The following is a 16250-nucleotide window of genomic DNA, read 5'->3' as shown; positions in this document are numbered from 1 at the left end:
TCAGTGAGGTTCTTCTTGACAGCTACACATCCTTTCAGACACATAGTGCTGAGTTGTCTTCTCACAGTGGAAGGATGGACAGAAACACCTGTGGATGTTTTCCGATATGAAGCAGCTTGATTTTCTCCTCTCTCAGAGATGAAGGCTTTAGGTAGGGTCTTTGAGTCAGGCCTTGCACGGTTAATAAGGGTCTCTTCTAATTGAGCTCCTGTTTTAAAAAATTTGGTTTTCCACTTACTTTTAGAAATAACATGTCCCTAATGGCTGTTTTGACTCCAAATTAAATAATTGAAAGGTGGTCTCTTTTGCACAGTACTGTAGGTCATAGTAATGACCTGGCAACGCATGCACATGAAAACTTCTTCCATACACACACAATATCTATATCACTGGTCTTTGAGGCCTTGATTATAATGTGGGAATAAGAGTGTAATGACAGTAACGATGAAGATAGAGATAAAAGCAGGTGTGTGTGTGTGTGTGTGTGTGTGTGTGTGTGTGTGTGTGCGCGCTAATGAGCAGTGCATGCTTCAAAGTGTACCAGAGCTTACTCGTCTGCCTTAACAGTTCCAAAATCCTGCTCATGGATTGTGAAATTTCTGTTTTTAGCATTTGTTACATTTTACAATATTTTATTCTCTGCTTTTCTGAAATAATCAGGATGATCAGTGGTGGAAAGAGGACTGAAAATGTACTAAAACGTTACTTCACAGACAGCATAGGATGCTAGGACGTTCTTTCACTTAAACTTTTAGCACCTAAAAACTAGCACTGTGCTTTTTCCCCTGGCCATCAGCCCAAATGGGTACCAACAAGATGTAATGGTTCTCTAGGCAGCAGTTTAGCAAACTATTAACTCTTCTGTGTGAGGATAAAGTCACCAAGCACTATTACATGACCAACAAGTACACCAGGATGTAAACTAGTGCTAATCTATGAAGGAGATAGTTAATATGTCAGCTCAAAGGCTTGTCTAATATTTGGTGCTAACTGTTCACTAAGTTACCGGTTTGTTTTTAGGCAGCAGCAAGTGTCCGATTTTGGCCTGTGTCTGACCTTGCAAAGTAACTTTTTTTTTTTCTGTATTTTGACTCAGTATGTCGAAATACTGAGTGAGTTTACATGCACATAATAAATCGATCATAATCTGATTTCTGCAGTTAACTGATTAATCGCGCAGTCACGTATAAACCTTACTCCAGTTTATTAGATCCAATTAAGACATCATCAGGAATCAGATTTCTCAGTACATGTATACTTTACTCTGATTTCTTTATTTTTTTCTCAGTCTGTAACACAGCAACAAAACACTTTTGAGGTGATGCTGACATTGACTACATGCTTGACGAAATGAAGGATTTGAATATTCTTCATCTACGAGATGATGTACATTTGTTTTCCACAAAAGTGACTGTGTTTAAAAACAAGAAAAGTCCCAGCATGCTGATGAGTTTTGTGTTATGTTTACGCCACGTCATCTTCTGTGACTTTATGGGCCTGCTGGAAAGCAGAAATCTTAAAACGTAAACGCAGTGACCGGATTATTAATAAATCTGATTTTTTTTTTTTGCAGTTATCAGATTATTAAGTGCATGTAAACACACTCAGTGACTCGTTCTCAAAATAATTATGCTTACTCAACTCTTAACGTAATAAGACAGAATCTTGAGAAAATGTTTATTCCTACATAAAAAGCTGCCTTTTTTAGTTAACATTTCGAGAAAATAAGTCATTATTTAGAGATGAGAAGTCAGCCTACACACAACCGGTGTGGAAACTGCTGCCAGAAGCAGAGGGAAACAATAATTATGAAAAAACTGTTTTTCCTACTTAGTGGAAACAGACTTCCATACAAAAAGGGCTTTACATTGCTCCTGTCCTATGACAATCCATATGTTGCACCTGTGTTCATTTCTTTGAAAGTTTAAAAAAAAAATTTATTTTAAATAATAAAAATGATAAATTAGCCACCAACACAGGCGCAAAGTATCTTTAGACCATCAGTAATCAGTGCTTCTTTTAGAAAATCTGCCCCTTACATTTATTATGCTTAAAATTTATCACACTTTACAATACACAGGTGAAAGCACAGTGTTAGATTTTTCTCTGAAACTTTAGAAAATTATATCAAGTAAACAAAATCTGCAAATGACATAAAAGATGTGCTATTAATTTCAAAGTAATTGTTTATAGTTACAGTAGCAGTACTTACGGTAAGTACTTGGGTATAAGTAACAGTACTTATAATGTAACTATACCAAATAATCATTATCTTTTGTGTTATTTGAAGATTTTTGTGTATTTTTGTATTTATATTTGAATTCTGTTAATACTTAGGCCAGAGTATTGTACTTGGTGAATAAAGGCATTATGCTTCTGATTCCACCTCGACAGAATTTGAAAAACGGTAATAATGGCCAAAGTTTAGTTTGAATCCACTCAAGTTACTTCATAAAACTAAAAACATCTTACAAATCAGTTACTTTCCACCACTGAAGTCCAGCCAGGACTGTGTTTCCCAAAAAATGTTTCTTCTGTTGCAAAGATGGCAAAGTCTGTAGTTCAAGTCAGCAATAAGTAAAAATTTTAATTAAAACTTGAAATAGTTTGGAAAAAAAATATTCTTATCAAAAAAAATCGACGTATGGAATGTGAAATATTGGGAGCATGTTCTGGAAAAAAAAAACCTTTCATACAAATTTCTTTTGTACATTTAATGAGGACAGTTAAAGTTCTCCTGATTATATGAACGTGTTAATATGCAATTGACATTGCAGCTAATGCTCCTTACTGTACCTTTAACATGAACATAAACAGCTGTTGTGTGATCTGTAGCTTTTGAGAAACTCAGCCCTGATTTTGCACCGTGATTAAACAAAGGAAACCTGTTCACTTCTCTAATTTACTGTCTGTTTACAGTATCTTTGCTCCTGTGTTACTGTGTGTTCTTGTCAAATCTATTTATTTGAACAGAGGAATAAATCTATTCATCAAAAGAGTCTTTGTATTTTTTCCCCCTCCCTGTGTTGTCGCTCATGTTAGCTCAGCAGGGAAACTCTTTCACAGTGCAAAGCTTGAGACCAGTTCTTTTCAAACATTATTTCTTTATTGGTGAACTGTCACAATCTGTGTGATCAACAAAATATTCTCAAGCCACCAACAATCATGTGACTGAATTTCACAAAAAGAGACACTTTACTGATCATAAACGAAAGGCATGAAATACTGTAATCAATGGTTTGGGGGAATAAATAAACAGGAACCGTAACAGTACTTACTTTCTCACAAACATAGTAGGATTTTTAAAAATACAAATACTCAAAAGCAAAGAACACATTCATGCTGTACATAATAGCTTATTTTATGGTCCTTATTTTCACTACCATGAACTAATATGATGCTGACTAGACTTGATTGTACATTAAGTTGTTAGTGCTCATCAGTGTTAGAGGTACTCTAATTAAGATCCCCCCACATGTTTAAATCAAATGAGTACTGGGGTATTAGAATTTATTATGGGGTATTATTTGACTTTTACGATATTCTTCTGCAAAATCAATATGGGATATATGGTTACATATTTAATGTAAATATTAAATGTTTTAATGTTATTTTGTTAAATATTTCAATAATTGCAAATGTTAAAATCTTGATTAGTGTACCTTTTACACTACTTAGCCATTTGTTTTGCCTTTATTACATGTCTGTGATGCTACAGTGCAGCCTACAGCACTCCTTTTTAAGGTCTTCAGAAAATCCAGCCCTGCCCCATTACCATGGAAACTCCTGCTACTCAGTTGGGATTATAAGAGTAATTTCTGTATCACTTCGCTGGAATTACCATGGTAACAGCTGCATCACTTCACTGGAATTACCATGGTAACAGCTGCATCACACATCTGGGATTGCCATGGTAACTGATGCATCCATTACATGGGATTACCATGGTAACTCATGTATGTTTTAACTGGCATGGATTACCATAGTAACTTGTGCATCACTTAACTGTAATCACCATGGTAATGGCTACATTTTGGTAGGGTTCCCATGGTAACTCATGCATCTCTCAGATGGATTACCATGGTAACTGATGCATCTCTTAGCTAGGATTGTCATGGCAACTCATGAAAGGGGTTGATATGATTAGCATGGTAATTTATGCATTACTCAGCAAAGATCAAGATAAGAAACGTATAATATAACTGGGATTGCCATGGCAACTGTTGGATTGTAGTGCTGTCTTTACCATGGTAATTTATGCCTCGATTAACCTGCTTTAGCATAGTAACTCATGCATCACTTAATTACCTGGTGATGACTACATTATTTTGATAGAATTACCATGGTAACTCATGCATCTCTCAGATGGATTACCATGGTAACTGGTGTATCTTTTGGCCAGGATTACCATAGTAGCTCATAAATCACTTAACTGGGATTACCATGGTAACTGATGCATCTCTTAGCAGGGATTGCCATGGAAACTCACTGTGCATGATTTCCTCCCCGGCTGCGGCTGTCCTTTCAGTAGTGTTAGCTGACTGACACATTTAGAGTAGCTGACCGTGTGAGCATATGCAGACGTTGCGGACATTAAAGTGCGGTGCAATCACATAGCTAATTTACACATATAATTCTATGTGGGCCAGGTGTTAGCGATTTAGCCCTGGGGTCACTGGGGATGACCGTTGATTGTCTCCTCCCAGATGCACAAGGAAGCTGCTGCTTCGGCTCCCCCAGTCATAGCAGTCTGTGGACAAACTGAGAAACAATTGTTTTTAAACATAAAGTCCAGGTTTAGGACCAGAGCCATTTATGCTTTATCATTATCAGATTACAGCTGGCAGAATATCACTTTGAAGTTATGCTAAATTCTTGCTCAAGCCTGCTACCTTGATAAAGGGTGTTGCTAGTATTTTCAACAAGATGTGCAGTTAGAAATAAAGGTTCTCTGCAGGTGCATTTTTCGTTCATCAAGGTAAAAACAATATAAAATGTTCCCTCAAAGGTACAACAGTGGTTTTTCAGGTCCAATTCTGTACCTTAAATGTTTTTACCAGATGAAAAGTACAGATTTATACCTTTTCTTAACCTAAAGTTTCAAAACATCACAAAATTAAAGCCTGGAGAGGAGACGAGGTGTGTGGAGTCAATACAATTTAGAAAATATAATTTTACTGGATTCTAGTACAGTTGTGTTCCCTGACTAAAGGTACTGAGATGTACCCCTGAGGGTCCCACCCCATTGACAGTTTCATACCTTTTTTTCTGTGAGTGTAGGCTGTGTTTGGCAGGGACTAATACTATATAACATCTGGTACGCAACATGCACCTATTTTACCTTGTAGAAGAGCTCTGGGGATGTGAGCCCCAGGCAAGATCATCATCACTGTCATAACGTCTGGGATTGTCAAAGAAGTAACGCTTGGTGGAGAAGACGTGACTGGGGATGGCAGATGCACTCTACACACAAGGAAATATCCAGCATTAGTTTCTTAAGTATCTGACAGTTTATTCAGAATTATTCTTTATAATGTATTGGCAAATATATTTGTGAAATGTGTGTTGTAAAACTACAGTAGAACAAAATAGTGAAAGCTCAATGGGAAATCATAAAATGCTTATGTAAAGTGCTGCGCAAAGGTTTAAGCCCACCCTGCTCTTATTTTTAATGTCCAGTCAAATGGACATTAAGTACAAGCTTCAGTAATAGGAAAAAAGTGAAAATATCAAGTATATTTAACAGATAATTGCCCAGAAGCCTCAACAACTAAATTTGTCTTTATTACAGCTTCCAATCTTCGTGGGAGACTTGCTTTCTGTTTTTCAAAGAAACCTGCAAAGATATTTCCACACTGTCAAAGTTCGGTTTTAGAAGTTGGTTGCATTTTCCTCTTTATGCATTCAGTGATGTTGCGGTCTAGACTGGGATGGTCAGTCCATATTTTTGAGAACACCAGCAGCTTCTTTCTTTGATGTGTCCATCTCCTTCTCACACTGAGGTTCTTCTTGACAGCTACACATCCTTTCAGACCCATGGTGCTGAGTCATCTTCTCACAGTGGAAGGATGGGCAAAACACCTGTGGATGTTTTCAGATCTGAAGCAGCTTGATTTTCTCCTCTCTCTCAGAAATGAAAGCTTTAAGTGTTGTTTATATGATGGGGACAGTTTTGGTGTCTGCCAGGTCTTGCACTGTTGTTAGGAGTCTCTTTTTTTTCAAAGTTTTTTCACTTGTTTTCCTTTATCTTGGAAGAGTGGATTAATTTATATTTAATCTCAGAAATAGCTCCTGAAAAAATCCATTTTCTGTACTTGCTTGGAAATTAAATGAAAGGTGGTTTCTGTCTTATATATGGCAAAGCCGTAGTAGCTTTAGCTGTTAGGTTAGCTGTACTTGTAGATTTAATTGCACTCAACACAAGATGTGCGAAAAGAGATAAACGAGGAACACTGTACTTCATCAATTTCATGTGTTTCACTCTCACACACACATACACACACACACACACAGCTCTCCTCACCCTGTCCTGTGCTGGCTTGCGAACCCTGAAGAAGAAGACCACCAGGGAAGTGGGAAGTAGTTCCCACACAAAGAGAATGATCCCAAATACAACATAGCCTGCATCACCCAGACTGGACCTCAGGTCAGCCTGCAGGATCAAAGACAGGACAGGGAAGTAAGTATCTGTGTTTGTTTGTTTTCCCATATTATCAGGACAAACATTTTCTCATCACAAAGGAAACTAGAGGGGGAAAAGGGGCTAACTCAGCAAAATGCTCCTGACTTGAGCAAAAGTTTGGTTAGTAGGGTAGGACTAAGTAGGGTTAAGTTCTGACTTACTAGGGTGTGTATATATATATATATTCATTTTTTGACCTAATTTGAAGGTATATTAGCTGCGCTTTACATTGTGTCAAAATTTCATGACAAATGGACAAACAGAAATGGCCCAAAATGACATAGAATAAAATTATATTACATTACCTTCCACTCAAAGGTGACAAAGTAAAAAGACAACAATGACATATATGTATAAATATCATCACTGTCCAAAAACATATATCTCCATTTTGCCTTCATCATTTGAGACAGTGTAAAAATCTTGATGATTGGACCAATAGAAACGCTCCAAAATTGCTTGTAAATAAAATCTTTTTACATTAATTTACATTAAAATAAGAAACATTTTGTAAAGTTGGAGACTTTTTTTGAACAGTGATGAATTATGGTGGTATGCAAAACTCTAGGCACCTTTTACATGTTTAGTTGATGTACTTCTGCACCTTTTAATGGATGATTACAGTTTATTTACTGAATGTAAAATATGGGGGAAAAAATAAAACATAAAATGTTGCCTGTACGAACATTATAGCACATATTATATTTTACTTTTTGTTTTTCCAGTATGTTAAACTTCCAGTGTGTTAATTCTGTAGATGTTTTAACGCATCACTTATGTGTTAAATTTGTCACTTTTTCATCACTGTACTTTTTCAGTACTTACCTGGTCAGACACATTGTACCAGTCATAATCAAAGGAGTTAATGGTCTCGATGTCTGTTAAAGCCAGAACGACGAGGTTGTAGCAGGCTCTGGACGCATACAAGAGAATCACCATTATGCCAATCAGGGTCACCTGACACACCGAAGTACCCTGTAACCAACGAGATTGAGAGAGAATAGCCAACAGATTAACAATGATTCCCAAACTTGAGAGTGCTTGATATGTCTTACTGTAGTGTCCTCCTAATGCATGTAGGTTTGTCCTACTCATTTGTAAGTAAAATAATAAATTATCGGAAATGGTTTCCTAGCAGTCAGTTAAGTACAGAGCCCCTTCAAACTGTGTCCAGTTGTTAAGTAATCTCAAATACACTGGCGAATGATTTAAGACATACTAGTAGCTATAAAACAAAATTACACAGTACAAACACACACGGCACAGCTAAAAACAGTGCTAGCGGACATCCTGAAGCCTGAAATTTTGTCTATTTTTATAGATCACTGTGTGTAATACAGTGTCAGGAAGTCAAGTAAGTAAGTCAACAGCTTAAAAATGCTAACATGGTCACTATAGTCACTGCTTGTGAGCTACCTTAGCCTCATAGCTCCAGTGCAAAATAAAAGAAGCAAAGTTCAGATTCTTCTATCATTTTCAGCAGCAATAATATCATCAATCAACCTGTATTTTGTATATAGGTTTAATTGATAAGAGATTAAGATCAGAAGAAGATAGATTAATAAAATACAAATATATAATAATAATAATATATAATAATAATAATAATAATAATAATAGTAACAAAATAATTAAAATAAGTTAAAAAGTAATAAAGAACTAAGAGAAGAACTAAAACAAGAAATAAAACCGGTACAGGCTGTCTGAAGGTGGTTCGATATTAAAAGTTTAAAATGACTGAGTGACACCAGTGAGCCGAGTTTTAGTGTTTCCTGTGGTGAATTCCAGCTGGTGCTGTAACTAAAAGCAGATTTTCCCAGTTCAGTAAAAACTCTTGGTACCTGGCAGCTGATCCAATTACTGGTGCGAGTCTGATAATTACTGTTATTTGTATTCATCAATGAAGTGATGTATTCTGGTGAATGACCGGAGAGTGTCTTATAAATAAAAATCAACCAGTGTGTTTCCCTTCGTACCGTTAAAGAGGGCCACACAACATTTGCATACAGCTCACAGTGGTGAGTTCTGTACGGATCTCCAGTAATGAACCTCAATGCTGAGTGATACACTGGGTCCAGTAATTTCTGCTTTATTACAGATTTCTGCTGAAATCATGTTGCCCTTTGTTAGATAAACTTAGTAAGGTGGTTTTGGCTTTACTTTGACTGTGTTTATTGCGTCTGTCTGGGCTTGATGTCTACCTTAGACTCCAGATAGATGCTGGCCAGGGACATCTTGGCCACCTTGTATAGACAGATGGAGAGAGAGATGGCACAAAGGACGAAGAGCGAGTCATTAATGGTGACCCGCACCAGCACAATGGTCTTCACCTGCGTGTCTGTCATTTTAACCAGCAGTGCACAGGCCAGATTGACCAGCAGGAACAGCAGACTCACACCTACGAAGAGCAGGTACAGAGGGAACCTGAGAGAGAGAGAGAGAGAGAGAGAGAGAGAGAGAGAGAGAGAGAGAGAGAGAGAGAGGAGTCAGGTCATGTTATATTACTACTATGCCACCATAATTCAGTCCATATGGCACTGCTGGACTGATGCCAAACAAGACTCGCCGTTAGCTTAGCCAAGCGAGGTCAAAATAAATGGGCAAAGATGAAGCATTTGTACGGAGCCCTGCTGGTGACAATCTGTATAAATAAAAATCATCATCGACTTAATCATCTCATTCCCACATGTTAATAAGGCTTGGCCATGCATTTTTTTATATTTATACAGGATGTCATCAGCGGGGCTCTGTGCATTTGAGCTAAATCATAGTTTATAAATGCTTAAACATTTTAATATTAAAGAATGCATCCAGTTCCTGAGTAATGAATAGCAAAAAACATTAACACCACTGTTATACGTTTAAGAGCTTTTAAACTCGAGTTATGAGTTTTAAACGGCGCCTCATGTACGTCCATGACATCAGTGAGCATGAACAGCCAATGAGCTGCTCTGCTCGCCAATCATTCATCACTCAGTAGCGGTAATGCTAGCATCCTGCTGCCCAAAACCAGTTTGCTGTAGAAAAAAGGGCGTTTTCTTTGCTTTTTTAGTCAAATACATCCTTCTAACTTTGTAAAATTAAAGGAAGTCCTTGGCAAGTGATTAGAAACTATTTGAACTTTTTGGTTTTAGTCATTGAGTGCCATTTACTCCCATTCATTGAGGACTTGTTCGCTGGAGCCTTCTGACATGTTCCAGTCATCTTTTAGTTATAATAGGGGAAATAGGAAGTGGCCATGCTCCTCATAAACCGGCTCTGGTATAACCATTCATTATCTGTTAGCTACATTAGTCTTGTCGCTTCAGTGCAAAACTTAAAGAAAAACTAAAAAAACGTCAGACAACAAGTCTTGGATGATTTGGGCTAAGGGGAAAATTAGGAAGGGTAGGACGGGCATGAATATGGAGAACAGTGACAGCTGACAGCATCGTTCTGCTAATTACTCACTTGTACTTGAGGAGGTGAGGAGAATACTTCGACTTAGCCTTGAAGAAAACCTGAGAATGACAAAAAAGGAGACAAGATGTCAGCCGACAGCTCTGCTCAGCCTCGTGGACAAAAACAAAAAGCACAAATTGCAAGTCCTCACGCAAGTAACTTGTCTTAATGTCACAAAATATAGACTGATAGTATTAAAGGGCCCAGAACACTTTTCTGAAATAAGAGTTTGATGAAGTATGCAAACAGTGCAAATGTTTCAAAACGTTCCCTTCACTCCCCAGTCCTTACACCTCATATCTGGGAAAAAAGAGCCCATTTTGGGTCCATTGTTTTTGTGATGTCACAAGCCATTATTAGCCTATGGTAGTTTAGCCCCACCCATTCAAGCTATAAGGAGGGTTTCAGCCAGGCCGGCTTTTGGAATAATGCAAAATAAATGGCAGCCAGTCAGAACAGGAGTAATTTACATATTACATATTTATATTACATGTCTTAAAGACACAAAAGATCACAGCGAGTCTTTTTAATTTGAAGGGACAAAGAAGGTTGATGAGGAATTCTAGTATATGGGCCCTTTGAAGGAATATTATAGGGTTTTTTTAATCTAACCTGAATCTGCTGCGTCTGTATCATATGTTTATTTATTATAGACAGTAGTAACACATTTCTCTGTGTTTATAAGAACGTACCAGAACTTAAAACATGCTTCACCACCTGCCCATTGACTTCTATTGACCTCTATTATACATATTTAGAGTCCACAGTTTTATGTGATTTTCTAAGATCAGGGACATTTTACATTAATTGACTACACAGAGATGTGGCAGGTAGAGATTAGGTCAGAAAATGCTTGGGTATTCCTTACAGTAAACCAAGTAAGTGGATGATAGCACTTCAGTTTATCCCATTTTGAGGGATAAAGAAGTGACTGTAGTTTAAAACCTTGAAAGATCTGCACTGAAATGGCTGTATGCTTTTCATTTAGAGTAAATAGTTCAGATAGTCCCCTGATTTGTTTGAAATGCAGTGCAGTAATCCAAGCCCAATCCAACCTAAATGAATACATTGCAGTAACTGGCTTTGGCTTTTTTTAGCAGCAGTTTTAATCTATATGAGAAAAACAGGCCTTTGATGTGGCACTACAGTGCTCTAGCCAACACAGTGCTTCAGCGTGTATCCACGTCATCAATATGTAATGCAGGTTCCCTCTGAAATGTAGGTCGCACATGGAGGAGCATGTGCGGAGCTTCTGAATGATCAAAAAGACTGGATCCTTTGTCCTGGCTCGATCTGTCTGCGCTCCCACCACCTTAACCCCTCCACCTGCAGGCTTAATATTCCATGTTTAGTCTAAACACTCATGAACTACTATGAATTATTCAGTAACTCCTATTAATTATTCAGTACCATGAAACTAGACAAAATGAGTACTTCACACATTTGTACAGTGGTCCAATAATCATGGTTAGACTGATCATCTAATGATCCAATATTGGATCAATACAGTCTTCATCATGTTGTAAGACTTAAAGTGAGCCTAAAATCCAGATTGACCTTCTTGACCTTTTTCATTCAAGTCCCTGGACGTATTAAACACGACTAATAAATCTTGCTTTCTGTGATCTTCCACTAAAATGTAGTGATGTTTCTCGTCTTCTGAATTTTTATTACGTCACATGGATGAGAAAAATATTAGGCAGTAATATTATGTTTCACCTCCCACCCCCACCCCCACTGCTACCTATCATCAAGAGAAAATGCTCAGATAGCTCAGAGACCCTCCCTGAATCGGTGCTTTACTCACAAATATGTCACATTATAAAAGAAAAATACATTATTTCTCATTCAAACTGACTTAAAATGGACATATAGAAACTTACCCCCTTAAACTGCTTATTATTCATTTAATACAAAAATATGGAAACATATTGTTCAGTAACTACTATATATTATTTTCACTATAGGCCCCTGGAACATCTTAGGCGTTTGACATGTTGATAAAGCCGTGGTAGGTGATACATCAGTTGATCTGGGTGTACTGGTTTAAATTCTTAAGGTATTAGTTTTGTTATTACTGTTATACTAGTATGCAAATAAATGCAGATAACACAATGTTAAAACAGTGATGTACAGGTCCCTCACCTCTAGTGTAGTGAGTTGCAGCCTGAGTTAAGTCCAGATTATTGTAAAAGGAGGTGACATCAGACTGTAATGAATTAATGAGTTAATAGGGGGGAGAAGAGAGTAGAAGGAAATGCCAGTCTCTTGGGGTTAGCTGTTAGCCATTAACCTAGCATGAAGTCTAGCTGGCTAGATCTGTACCACACCTCCTTGGTCAGCCAGCTGCTTCAGGCAACACTGCGGTCTCGGCCTACAAGCTAAGAGGATTAGCAGATTGTCAGCTAAAATTGATAGTGTGAACTGATAGTGTTAGATTACAGATCAAGTGTAAGAGATGCACGTGTGAGACAAATGACGTTTGGATGTAAAATAACATTCAGGCCCATTTTCACAAGGCTAAAGTTGGCTTCCTATTCAGCTTCTTTTAAAGTTTTCCTGTTTCACCTTAAATGTATGAATCAACAAATACATGTTTGGTGTCTGAAGTTTGCATCTTTGGCTTTGCACTGGAACTACAAGGCTAACGTAGCTAACAAGTAATGTAAGCTGATGGACACCAGGTTGTGTGGAGTTGTTAAACAATCTCAAAGACGTACTTATGTGGCCTCAGACTGTATGACACACTGTTATCCATAAACGTGCAGAAGTATAGCAAATTAATAAAGTAATTAGATATAAGATAATCCACTTAATAAGGATGGATGCAAGTCAAAGGAAACTAATGGGACAAAACAGAAGTTTGGTGTTCAAAAATGAGTAGAGGAAATAGAATCATAAAATGGCACTCCTAACAACAATGACCATGCAAGACCTGATTGACCACCAAAGCTATCCTTATGAGATAAACAGCACTGAAAGCTTCCATCTTTGAGAGAGAAGAGAAAATCAAGCTGCTTCAGATCTGAAATCATCCATGCATTTCTGTCCATCCTTCCACAGTGAGAAGACAATTCAGCACTATTGGTCTGAAAGGATGTGTAGCTGTCAAGAAGGCCCTCACTGAGAAAAGGAGACCGACACACATAAAACAAAGAAGCGATTTGTGGGGTCCAGAATAGATATTAGAGGCCCAGACCCCATAGACCCCCATGTGCCATGGTCCCCAATGCTACTGCCCTGCGTGCACCACTAGTAGTATTTTATAGATAAAATTATTCCACGTTTGAGGCAAAATTGAAGTACATTAAGCCCCAGTGCAAAACATCAGACTCCAAACACGTCTTGGCTGATTATTATAATGTGTTAGTTTTCACTTTTTCTTAGGAAGGGCCAGGATTTCTAGCTCCGCCCCCTCTGCTCTCACCTGTGCGCAGTAGAGGTTCATCAGGCTCAGTGTAAAGAACTGCAGACAGACGGGGAAGCAGTAGAGCAGCCAGAAGGAGAAGGGGCCGAGCGCATTGGCTGTCACGCAGTCTCGGAAGTAGAAGGAGAAGAGCAGGGCGCGTAGGGCGGCCCACAGCAGACACAGGAACAGGAAGGCTGTCTGGTAGCTGAAGCGCTTGTGCCGGTATCGCAGCACCAGCCACAGCTGGGCGTAGACGAAGGCAAAGAGGAGTGAGTAAAAGGCCGTGTAGGCCACCGTCAGGCCCAGCTTTACGTAGGGTGGCACGGCGGGGCTCAGGGTTGGTGGGGAGAGGGACCCGTTACCCCCCGAAGACCTGGACACCTCCCCTCTTCTCTCCTCCACTGATGGAGAAGAGCCCTCCATCTCTCCCTGCACTCTCTTAAGCTCTCTTTCTCACGCTTTCTCTCACTCCCCCTCTCACTCTTCCTCTATCTTTGTCTTTTTTCTACTCTCCTTCCTTTTCTGTCACTGTCTCACCCTTTCTCTCATACACCCTGTCTGTTTTTCTTACGTTCTAGATCTTTCTTTCCGTCTTTCACTCTTTCCCTGCACTCTGTCTCCTCTTCTTTCCCTTCTCTCTCTCACTATCTATCTCTGTTGTTCTCTTGTACACAGGTTAAGGTGTAGCCTCACCCCAAAAAGGCGCACCACCGGATCTGTCGTTTTTGGTCGCGCTGAAGTCGTCCATTTTTCTGTCCATGATGGCTCTCAGTGCGGATGTACCTGACCATCTTGTACAAGCGATGAAAAGAGAGAACGGGAAGGAGAGAATGAGCGAGGGAGGGAGGGGGAGGAGATATAAAAAGAATAAAGCGAATAAGCCCGGCCTCCTGCAGCAGTGTGGAGAGAGGAGCACGAACACATGATGTAAATGGGAAGATCGTCATTGGTGGAGCTGTTCAGAGAGAGAGAGAGAGAGAGAGAGAGAGAGAGAGAGAGAGAGAGAGAGACATTGAGACTTAGAGAGGCACAAAGGGAGGCATTAATGTGAACACCTCTCTATCTGTGTGTGCGTGCATGCGTGTATTGGGGAGGAGCCACGTCACAGTCTGTTATGGCCATATTTCTCTAGGGATGAGCGCTGCCACTAAGAATTTTCCACATCAGAGGATGCTGAGCCTCCTCTTATTACGTCACATGTTGTACCGACTGTGTTAAACACCAGATGGCGATATCGAGTTTCACAATTTCCAACACTGTGGTGTTTGGTATTTAAAAAAGGCACATCATCTACTCAGGGATTGGTTACTGACAAGACCGTGGGGGCCAGTGTCCACAGTGTCCAGGAGCGTCTGACTCCCAGGGGCCTTGGTGGGCCTCAGACCACCATGCACAAGGGGCTTTTAAATATGTACAATTATTTTCAAAAATGAGTTTGAAATGGAGTTTTAAGAAATGTTACTTGTTTTCAGGCCACTTTTGTATTTCAGTTATTGTTGACTCATTAAAAGGAATATAGAAAACACATCAATCTGAAACTCCTCACTTTTCTGAAATAAGGGTTAGTGTAGTATGTGACCATTGCAAAAGGATGAAAACATACCATTCACTTCCCACTCAATACAGTCCATATATGGACACTATGCTACAAAAATAGCTCATCGTTTCAGTAGCGTCACACATCCACCTATTCAGCCTGTAATAGTTCAGCCTCCCCATTCACACTCAGTTTATAAGGAGTGCTTCCGTCTGCACTGCTTCTTTGAATGAGAACAGAGCTCATTTGCATAAATCAGTCTTAAAGGCACAGTAACAAGCCAGCCTGTTAATTTCTAAAAAAAAATGGATAAATGGTGGAAATGGTCATTTAAACATGTATTACAAGATAAAATGAGGTTGAATATTAAGGCTTATTTTGTTTCTAATTCATTTACACTTATTTAAAATGGACATAAATGTGAATGTGTACTACTTTATCTTACATTTCAGGTCTTTTTTTGCAGGTTTGTTATTATTGGAGTGCAGGGGGTCCTCCAAACTGTTGTGCCAGGGGGGCCTTATGAGACCATGAGCCATCCTTCACTTGCATTTGAGAAGGAAGGAAGGAAACAGGTCCAAGAGTAGAAAGAAATCCAAGAAAAGAAGCAACAAAGTCTGAGGATGGATGGATGGATGGAAGGAAGTCCAAGGATAGAAGGAAGGAAGTCCAAAGAAAGAAAGAAGGACTAAAACATTTTAACAAGTGCAAGATAACATTTAATGAAATGCTCTTTTGTTAAAGAGATTTTGAAGCATTTGAGCGACTCTGCAGTTTTGACAGTCCATTTAAAGAACCCTTTATTTTTAAATATTTTTAAAGTGGTGTCTAGTCCCAGTTTCACTCATGTCATAAGATTTTTTCCCTTAATTGACAGCAGTAAGAATCCCTGTGATGGTACTAAGCTTTATTGTCCACCTGCCTCCATTTGTGAATCTTCTTTTGAAAGAAAATATATGTAGCTAATTGTCTCTTGCTGATCTCTTAAAGATCAACCTCCCCGCCCTCAAATTTGCTATCTTTTGTCGTGGATTTGTGGAAGATCTGTCTCTTGTTCTTTAATCAGACGTGCAGGATCTATGTTGTGTCTGTGTTCTTCTTGTTTTAGTTTTGTCCAAAAAAAAAAAAAAAAACCAAAAAACATCAGTAAGCAAGTAGACATCAAGCCTTTTTCAGAGCAG

General features: G+C 38.8%; 1 protein-coding gene across 1 annotated transcript; it reads right to left on the bottom strand.

Annotated features, from left to right (window-relative positions):
- Window positions 1–3084: 3084 nt before the first annotated feature.
- gpr137bb (G protein-coupled receptor 137Bb) lies at window positions 3085–14438 on the bottom strand. Its single transcript, XM_017702446.2, has 7 exons — window positions 13551–14438; window positions 10133–10182; window positions 8884–9106; window positions 7508–7657; window positions 6524–6652; window positions 5342–5463; window positions 3085–4761 (listed from the first exon to the last, which is right to left on the bottom strand). The coding sequence occupies exons 1-7, from the start codon at window positions 13953–13955 to the stop codon at window positions 4653–4655; spliced, it is 1188 nt and encodes a 395-aa protein (XP_017557935.1). The 5' UTR covers window positions 13956–14438; the 3' UTR covers window positions 3085–4652.
- Between the last annotated feature and the right edge of the window lie 1812 nt (window positions 14439–16250).

Source organism: Pygocentrus nattereri, chromosome 15 (assembly GCF_015220715.1).
Source record: "Pygocentrus nattereri isolate fPygNat1 chromosome 15, fPygNat1.pri, whole genome shotgun sequence".
In the NCBI taxonomy this organism is placed as follows: domain Eukaryota; kingdom Metazoa; phylum Chordata; class Actinopteri; order Characiformes; family Serrasalmidae; genus Pygocentrus; species Pygocentrus nattereri.
The sequence above is the reverse complement of the archived record's forward strand: the minus strand, read 5'-3'. Positions and strand labels throughout refer to the sequence as shown.